This window comes from Ruditapes philippinarum, unplaced genomic scaffold, assembly GCF_026571515.1.
Source record: "Ruditapes philippinarum isolate M1 unplaced genomic scaffold, ASM2657151v2 ctg7816_1_1_1_1, whole genome shotgun sequence".
Classification (NCBI taxonomy): Eukaryota; Metazoa; Mollusca; class Bivalvia; order Venerida; family Veneridae; genus Ruditapes; species Ruditapes philippinarum.
The window spans coordinates 21,135-31,151 of record NW_026866419.1 but is presented as its reverse complement, the minus strand read 5'-3'; the positions used below and the strand labels follow the sequence as shown (position 1 = coordinate 31,151).

Sequence of the window (10,017 nt, the reverse complement as noted above, 5' to 3'; positions counted from 1 at the left end):
TATATGCATATAGGGAAAATCAATGACCCCCCGGGGCGGGGCCAATTTTGACCCCAGGGCTTTTATTTGAACAAACTTGGTAGACACTTATTAGAACATGTTTCATGCTAAATATCTTAGCTCTAACTCTTTTGGTTCTTTAAAAGAAGATTTTTTTAAGTTTTTACTATATGCATATAGGGAAAATCAATGGGCCCCTGGGGCGGGGCCAATTTTGACCCCCAGGGCTTTTATTTGAACAAACTTGGTAGACACCTATTAGAACATGTTAGATGCTCAAATATCTTAGCCATAGCTCTTTGAGTTCTTTAAAAGAAGATTTTTTAAGTTTTTACTATATGCATATAGGAAAAATCAATGACCCCCCGGGGGCGGGGCCAATTTTGACACCAGGGCTTTATTTTTGAACAAACTTGGTAAACACCCATTAGAACATGTTTCATGCTAAATATCTTAGCTCTAGCTCTTTGGGTTCTTTAAAAGAAGATTTTTTAAGTTTTTACTTATGCATATAGGGAAAATCAATGACCCCCCGGGCGGGGCCAATTTTGACCCCAGGGCTTTTATTTGAACAAACTTGGTAGACACTCACTAGAAGATGTTTCATGCCAAATATCTAAGCTCTAGCTCTTATGGTTTTTTTAAAGAAGATATATAAAGTTTTTTTCCTTCGGTTGCCATGGCAACCAGAGTTCTGCATGGAATTAAATTCTTTGAACAATTTTTAAAGGTGACCACCAAAGGAACATTCCTGTGAAGTTTGGATGAAATTGGCTTAGTGGTTTATGAGGAGATGTCATTTAAAGTAAAAGTTTACGGACGGACGACGGACGGACAGACGGACGGACGACGGACGGACGCCGGACGAAAAGCGATCCCAAAAGCTCACCCTGTCACTTTGTGACAGGTGAGCTAAAAAAGAACATGTAAAATAATAAAAACATGTAAAATAATATATAAATGTTACAAATAATAAAACTGAAAACTTTTTTGTTTGTTTGGCTTTAAGGCGCACCAATGCAATTTAGGTCATATGGTGCTGAAACAGGAAATATGATTTTGGCTTACCTCTTGGGTTGCACACTTAAAGCAACACCAGGGATCAAAACCATGTTACTGCTGGAGCTAAGAGATGCATAGATTCAAGATATTCAAACCCTTTAAGTCGCCTCTTACAATCACGCCAGGACAAACGGCATCTACAATTCTGATGCCTCTACCCTTAAAGACAACCCTTTAGTCACAAGAGGAAAATCTGAGAAATATAATGCTGGTATAAATAAAGCAGCATAACTTACACCCCATCCTAGTAGATCAGCTAAAGCGTAGCACCCATCATCACATGTACCTTGCCAGAACACATCTCTGTAATGTAATAAACAAAAGTAAGCATCAGTATAATCATTTCTTGTATCACAGATTGGAGACCTTTCTACTTAAAATAAGTCAGAGTTAAATCATATACCCTTAAGTGCACAGCGCATTTAAAAGGTGCAGGTATTAGTTACCTGCAATCTATTTACAACACTGTCTCTCAGGGATAAACATAGAGAAAAGCTTGTTTGATTGGCTATATTTTTTTCTGGGGTCAACTTATTATGACAACAGGGAAAGAGATAATGACATTAATGGGGGGGGGGGGGGGCATCATACATATCAGATAGCTTCATGTTTCAATGCTCTTTCTATTACTTGTATGAGAAAATGATATTTACCCTGTTTTTTCACATAACATGTTCTACTAACCCTGGTTCTATATAAGAATGTAATCATTACTCTATTGGCAAATTGATTTGTATTTATAATTTGTTTTTATAAGATTAATTCTCTTTCAAAAAAAAAATAAAATAAAAATTTTTTGTAAAGGAGTTGAAATTGCAAATAATTGGCATTTTTTTTCATAATGCCCAATCTTGCCAATATTGTGCACATGTATTACACTGCCAGATCTTGATGTCTATGATCCTGAGTTTATTGGGTTCAATATATTTGTTCTCATTTGTTAAATTGAATTCAGTACCAAATAATTGAAAGTAAAAAAGCAAGCAGTATAGTGTACATGTAATGTACATACTGGTTTTGACTTTATACTTTGTGCCCTGTGGCACATTAAATTTGTGATCAGATCTTTCCTAAACAGAAAGACCTCATATTTGGTTGATATCATATACATGCACTTTAAAGGTCATATGGCCGTACGCAGCATTTTTTCCAGTTTTAGTGAAGGAAGATCTCAGGTGCTTCTTTGTGCATTATACAGGCATGAGCAGTCACCTGAATAGAACCACTGACCTTCTGTAAGCAAGCTGGATAGCCTTGTCACACCAAAGAATCTAAAGTTCCTATTAGGATTCTTACCCACAGAGGTGATGGGCAAGTGGTATGATGTCATCAACCTTAACCTGTGAACAAATTTATCAAAGATCACAAGATTACCTGATATTGTCCTCCTTGTCAAAATCAAAACCACCGCCTCCAAAAAACATCATTGACATAAAATCACCTGACTGCAAACAAAGAAAAAACATAATAAAATACATTAATTTTCTATTTATTTCATGCCCATTCGTGGTTTTAAGTCAGTTTACTGATCTTTGCTGCGTACGGACATGCCCTCATCAAATTAAGACATCATGTTCATGTTAAAAAAAAAATCTGTAAAATTTCACATATTTTGTTACATTTTTTAACATGATTAACTAGTGCAGATATTCATGTGCTTCTCACATTTTACTCATGACGGAGAGTATTTCTGACAATATTTTCATCCACATTTAGACATATTTCAGCTACTGTGAAAATTACATGTGTGCTATTCTGATTGGCTGTTACACTCTTGGCAATTGTGTAGTTGTATATGCAAGAACCTGACAGGTATGTGTTAACACAACTAATTATGCAATAAAGTAAATCTAAAAAACTGAATAAATTTTTGGTTTAATAGGTCTATTAATGATGTAATGTTACTGCATTACATACATATTAAATCATTATTGCATTGATACAAAATGCTAAATGATAAAAATCTTTTCAGAAAAATTGAACTCATTTCTTTAGTTGAAAACTTATAAATGCTAGAATTCAAATATTATATTCACAAAACATACACAGCAGTATTTACTGACATACTCACCCCTGCAGAGGTATTTTCAAGATTTATGTACAAACGTGGTGTTGTTTCTTTTGTTCTGAAATTTCATAAATTTGTATTTGGTAACAATAAAGTTTACTTAGTCAAATAAAACAGTTACATGTAGTATATAAAATAAAATGTATCGAGACACCTATTATTGTCAATACATAAACTAAAATTTTAAAACATTCTCCTAACAGAGAGGTTCAAATGTACATAAAGCAAGGCCAATGATATAAAATCTCTCTCATATAATACAAATAATTTGACAGGAAGCTTAATATTTTAACTAAATGCAACATATTATCATCTTAGTGCAGTTACCGGTTAACTACTATTAAATTATATGAGGAGGTGACAATATGTTATATTTTTTCTTTTTGGCTGTTTTCCTTTTTTATTACCTTTCATATTTGGCTGTTTTCCTTTTTTATTACCTTTCATATTAGTTTCTTTGCCTTTTTCATTAGTTGCTTTATTTTGACCTGGGATGGGCAATATTTAATTTGTGTTTGTTAATCATTATACACATTATACAACATAATCTATTTTATGTTTATCTGCATAAGAAACAATGTACCATATTATAACAAACTTATAAAGAATAATGAATCTCCTACCTTGATGTAAGTGAAGCAAATGGCTGTACAACCAATGATGTTCCCATAACTATCAGACAATCACACCTGTCTAAATCCTGCAAATATTATATCTTTAAATGTGAAATAGTGAAATTTAATAGTGAAAAACCAACAAATTCAAACAGTTATCTTATTTCTGTTTCATTTTTTTTTTACCTTTCAATGAGGCTGCCCAAATTTAAATCTAAAACCAGTAGTTCTTGGTGATTATAGTAAATCTTTACTGCTTTCAAATATCAAAATTTAAATAAGGATTATAATTACAAAATACGTATATTGCTAAATGGTATAATTCTTGCATATCAGACTGGTGTGTCCATTAGTTTTACCCATGCCAGAAATGTCATCTGACAGTGCTGAATAAGTCACATGCTATAAAATGGTATCATTTTAGCACATTGTATGAATGAACCCTGTTAAAATGAAAGAATATGGTAGAATATGCAAGAAAAAATATCTGACATATGTTTGTGGTTCAGACTCCTTTGGAAGCCTTGCTCCTGCCAAATGGGTGGTTCCCAATGGGATGGATATTCTGATCCGAACCGCAACATATGACAGATATTATTAATCACACACAAAAAAGCAGCATAATATTTGTTCTGGAACATTTTATTTTGTTTAAGTACAGTATTTGTTTGCGTTAAATAAGAAAAATATTCTATGTTACATCTCTTCCAATAATTGTTTTTAGATTGTAATCCCTCCCCTTCATAAGTACAAAAAAAATTAGAATCCCAAAAAATAACCTTAGCCTTATTGCAGCAATTTCTTGATGACCCCCCCCCCCCCAATTAAACTTTAATCTTAAATTTAAAAGCTATGGTAATTTCTAGATAAAAAACAAAACTCACTGAAGCATTCTGTGCAAATTTCTGTGGTAAACTCTCTCCAAAAAATACAATGTCTGAAAAATAATTTGTCTTCACATTTACTCTTTGTTATTTACCACCTATATACAGCCTAACCAGTCTACACAAATAGGACATTCATAATGTCACCAAGCTGCAGTCCAATATGACTATCCGAGGCCAAATAACACAGCCAATATGAAATCATTCATTAATGACAATTTTATAAATTAACATTGCTGTTTATGGATTTTCAAACTAAATCATTTTAGTTTAATATGTGATAAGTAATATGTGTTAATGCACCTTTTTCATGCATTAACATCAGCAGAACTTGTATGAAGCCTTAGCCCATAGGTCGAAAGGATTTAATAAGTCTGAGAGTTTCTGCAGATGTTAAAGCTACTCTCCCACACAAAACAGGTCTCAAAAAATCAACATATTTTTACAGTTATTAAATTTGCATAGAAGTAAAATATGCAGTTTCCATGAGATAACTGTGACCTAACAGTTGATATACTTCACTTGACACAGATATAAACACCCCTTTTATCACAACCATTAACATATAGCAAGTATGACAGTTTGATGCAGGTCAAATTCACTATATAAATGCCTACAAATGTCTTAAAAAACCGGATTACCAAGATGTGTTCTTCCCTTTTGTCATTTTTTATCGACATAATTTTCAACGATATATATTGTGCAGCAGTTGATTGCAGGATAAAATAAACCAGTTAATTGGTGGGTTTACAATTTAAGTTAATATGTGCAAAATAAAATGTTGCAATGGTTTTAATCTATGGTATTGTATCCCTGTTTCTCGTATTCTCGGGGTTTCTCGTATTCTCGTGGAATAATTAAAACGGATGGAAGCGACGCTCGCGACGTCCGTCGATATCCGAAAACATATCTATTTAGCAGAGCATTTTCATCTCCATTAAAAAAATGAAGAAATGCGACAAAAACAGATAAAAAACCAAAATAACCGTGGAAATAATCGTAACATCCAGAGAATAAATGTTAAATTTATCAATTTTCTATTTTCTAGTTTTTTCCATGTTGCAGAAACCTTTAGCGGGTCTCTGACGCAAGACGCTTCAAATGACGGTCTCGCACTACTATTTATACAATACAGCTCAAAATATTTGTTCCACGAATAGATAGTATAAAAAAGATATGAACTCCAATTAAAAACCAATAATGAAACATTATTTGTCCTAAACACATTTCATTTTTGACAACTGCAATGGAAAACAGTAGTTGTCATTGTTTAATGCTCATATAACTAATAAGTAACTAATAGATAAACGTAAACTTAATATATATTAGAGAGATTATGTAAATAACAACACTAAATTGAGTTCAAACTATTTTTGGAACACTCAAAATCATTTGGTACCAAAGAGGTGTCAATATGATCCTAAAAGTTTGATATGGCCTGCGAAGCTGTTATTAAAACACAATAAAATTACAGATTTAGGCCATTAAACACTTAATTAGTTGTGGCACTAATGATTTGAACTGGTATGTAGAATAAAATCATCACATAGCGACCAGCCTTAACAACCAATCAAATTCCACGAGAATACGAGAAAGCACCTGCTTCACTCAGAGGGTGAAGGTCAGTATAATTAAACAAGCAGAAATATCTTTTGTTTTGCTTACACTTACGATCTTTCTTTCTTTGTATTTTGTTAATAAGGTATTTCTCTGTGTATCAGGCTAAAAATACTGTAACAAAATGTTTTATAAATATGATGCAACCAACTTTAGTCCTTAACCCCCCGAGAATACGAGAAAACAGGATAAACTTTGAAAATACTTTACTCAAATATCTTTTTTTTGCCGGACAAGACATGTATTAATCATCTAGTTCCATATAAATGTACGCGCCTGTGGTGAAATTTTATCTTTTGATGACATTTTATTTCAAGAACACCCAAACTGCAATGTGTGGGATAGTACCTTTAATGCACGAATAATGGTGCATTAGCCCTATTCTTGGACAAGATTTCGTCTTATTCAGAAATAACACTTAAATGTTTTACATGTATTTTTCTGCACTTTAAAAATTATTACCATTTTTATGAAATTACAATGAAAAATGAAAGAAGAGATATCAAATATGGAAACATCTGTTGTTATAAGAGTCAGATAAAAAATATGTTAAAAAGTACATAAAAGTAAAACTGAAAATAATACAAGTGGGAACTATTTTAAAACAGAATTCATATGCAATACCTGGTTTAACAACACCATCACAGTCCTCTTTTATACACTTTGGCACAACTGTCTCTGTTGATTTACTAAATATCTGTTCTGAAAATTATACTTCTATCATAAAATATATCATATTTATAGAATATTAGAACACAAATCAACATTTATTATTCAGCATGATATATATATATTAATATTTACATTAGTGGTGAACATAAAATCCTGTCCATGCAATTTACCTGCAATACAAAATCTAAATCTTGTTTGAAAATATATATTTTTTTTGGATTGGGTTTTATGTCATAATGACACATAAAGCAACATTCCAGGTTTGCTGGAGGAGGAAGACCTCATGTGCCCTTCTGTGCATTATTAGGCATGAACGGGCACCTGAGTAGAACCACTGACATTTCGTAAGCTAACTGGATAGCTTCTTCACATGAAAGAGTGCAGAGTCCCTGTCTGGATTCGGACCCATAGCGGTGAGGGGCAAGCGGTTTGAATCAGCAACATTAAACCACTGGGTCACAGATGCCCAATGGTGTACTTGAACAAGACATATTTTGTTTAACAAGAACATAAAAGAACTGGCTCTCTTCAGTAGAAGTATCCAAAATGTATTTCAAGATGCTATACAAACAAAAATAAACTAAAAGAATCTGTAAAGACGGAGAGATAAAGATGTGCAAGAAAGCCTTTACCAGAAATAGGGCCAAAAATTTGAAAACAATATGACATTACAATCAATTTATGCTTTATTTACCAACAAATTTTAAGCAATCTATAAAATAGATCTTTATTTTCAGAAGAAAATTCTCAAGGAGTAATGGTCAAGAGGTTTAAGTTTCTGATATACCTTTCATCCATTCTAGTGAATATTCATCGCTACACTCGAGACAATGCCCGGTGTTAAAGGAACCATGCGCCTCTACATTCTTATCATCACTAAGTCCCGCAACTCGCTCTAGTGTATCAATGTTCTGAATTATATAAAATTCTACAGTTAATTTACCTGTGTAAATATTTTTTAATAAAAGGGCAAATCTGTCAAAAGCAATCAAAGCAAAGTTGAAGGGTATAAATCTTTATCTTAAGAAAAATATCAATAAAATTTATCAACAGTAAAATTATATTGCTTCCATTATTATATGGTTGATTCCCCGAAAATGTTGTAACATATAATGTCTCTGTTATTTAATACACATGAATAATAATGGCAAGTTTTGACCCCAGGGCTTTTATTTGAACAAACTTTGTAGACACTCACTAGAAGATGTTTCATGCTGAATATCTAAACTCTAGCTATTTGGGTTTTTTCAAAGAAGATTTTTAAGTTTTTGCTATACACATATAAGGAAAATCTATGACCCCTGGGGCGGGGCCAATTTTGACCCCAGGGCTTTTATTTGAACAAATTTTGTAGACACTCACTAGAAGATGTTTCATGCTTAATATCTAAACTCTAGCTATTTGGGTTTTTTCAAAGAAGATTTTTAAGTTTTTGCTATACACATATAAGGAAAATCAATGACCCCTGGGGCGGGGCCAATTTTGACCCCAGGGCTTTTATTTGAACAAACTTTGTAGACACTCACTAGAAGATGTTTCATGCTTAATATCTAAACTCAAGCTATTTGGGGTTTTTCAAAGAAGATTTTTTCAGTTTTTGCTATACACATATAAGGAAAATCTATGACCCCTGGGGCGGGGCCAATTTTGACCCCAGGGCTTTTATTTGAACAAATTTTGTAGACACTCACTAGAAGATGTTTCATGCTTAATATCTAAACTCTAGCTATTTGGGTTTTTTCAAAGAAGATTTTTAAGTTTTTGCTATACACATATAAGGAAAATCAATGACCCCTGGGGCGGGGCCAATTTTGATCCCAGGGCTTTTATTTGAACAAACTTTGTAGACACTCACTAGAAGATGTTTCATGCTTAATATCTTAACTCTAGCTATTTGGGTTTTTTCAAAGAAGATTTTTTCAGTTTTTGCTATACACATATAAGGAAAATCAATGACCCCCTGGGACGGGACCAATTTTGACCCCAGGGCTTTTATTTGAACAAACTTGGTAGACACCCATTAGAACATGTTTCATGCTAAATATCTTAGCTCTAGCTTTTTGAGTTCTTTAAAAGAAGATTTTTTAAGTTTTTACTATATGCATATAGGGAAAATCAATGACCCCCTGGGGCGGGGCCAATTTTGACCCCAGGGCTTTTATTTGAACAAACTTGGTAGACACTCATTAGAAGATGTTTCATGCCAAATATCTTAGCTCTAGCTCTTTGGGTTCTTTAAAAGAAGATTTTTTAAGTTTTTACTATATGCATATAGGGAAAATCAATGACCCCCTGGGGCGGGGCCAATTTTGACCCCAGGGCTTTTATTTGAACAAACTTGGTAGACACTCACTAGAAGATGTTTCATGCCAAATATCTAAGCTCTGTCTCTTACGGATTTTTAAAAGAAGACATTTAAAGTTTTTTCTTTCGGTTGCCATGGCAACCAGAGTTCTGCATGGAATTAAATTCTTTGAACAATTTTTAAAGGTGACCACCAAAGGAACATTCCTGTGAAGCTAAAAAGGTTAAGCTAAGTTTATTATTTGATATATGAAAAATATATTGGATACTTCAGTGTCCAATATAGAAATATTTTGGATAGTCACATGATTCCTTTAAAATGTAAATAGTTCTTATAGAATAAAGAAACATGATGCAAATCTACCTGTGTAAAATGTCTCATTAGCTTGTTCTTCTTCTCTAGAAGCTTGATAAAGTAATGACAAGGTGTCGGCTGCAAATAAAATAATATTGTTTCATACACTTGCAAATAAATTTAAACAAAAGAAAACAAGAGCACCGCTAGGCGGAGCATTATATGCCCGAAAGTGGTTTTTTTTTTAGTAAGGATGAAGCATTTGTAAGACATGGGAATTCGCTGTTCATCCTATAAAATTTTACAGCTGTAGGTTGATTAATACTTAAGTTATTAATAATGACCTTAACCTATGACCTTGTGACCCCAAAATCAATAGGGGTCTTCTACCTTATATGGACAATCATCCTAAGAAGTTTGAATATTGTGGGCCAATTGGAACTTTAATTATGCTCTAGACACTGCTTTCAGTATTAAGGTAAAAGTGACTTTGACCTTTGA

At 33.0% G+C, this 10,017-nt stretch overlaps 1 protein-coding gene across 1 annotated transcript in view; it reads right to left on the bottom strand.

The window, feature by feature from the left end:
* Window positions 1–1,199: 1,199 nt before the first annotated feature.
* LOC132732417 (NAD-dependent protein deacetylase sirtuin-2-like) overlaps window positions 1,200–10,017 on the bottom strand; it is a 28,424-nt gene continuing 19,606 nt past the window's right edge. The window contains exons 6-13 of the mRNA XM_060718833.1: window positions 9,586–9,654; window positions 7,705–7,828; window positions 6,870–6,947; window positions 4,629–4,681; window positions 3,754–3,830; window positions 3,134–3,188; window positions 2,437–2,507; window positions 1,200–1,365 (exon numbers count right to left, since the gene is read on the bottom strand). Of these exons, the coding sequence (XP_060574816.1) occupies window positions 1,200–1,365; window positions 2,437–2,507; window positions 3,134–3,188; window positions 3,754–3,830; window positions 4,629–4,681; window positions 6,870–6,947; window positions 7,705–7,828; window positions 9,586–9,654 (693 nt within the window). The remainder of the gene's footprint in view (window positions 1,366–2,436; window positions 2,508–3,133; window positions 3,189–3,753; window positions 3,831–4,628; window positions 4,682–6,869; window positions 6,948–7,704; window positions 7,829–9,585; window positions 9,655–10,017) is intronic.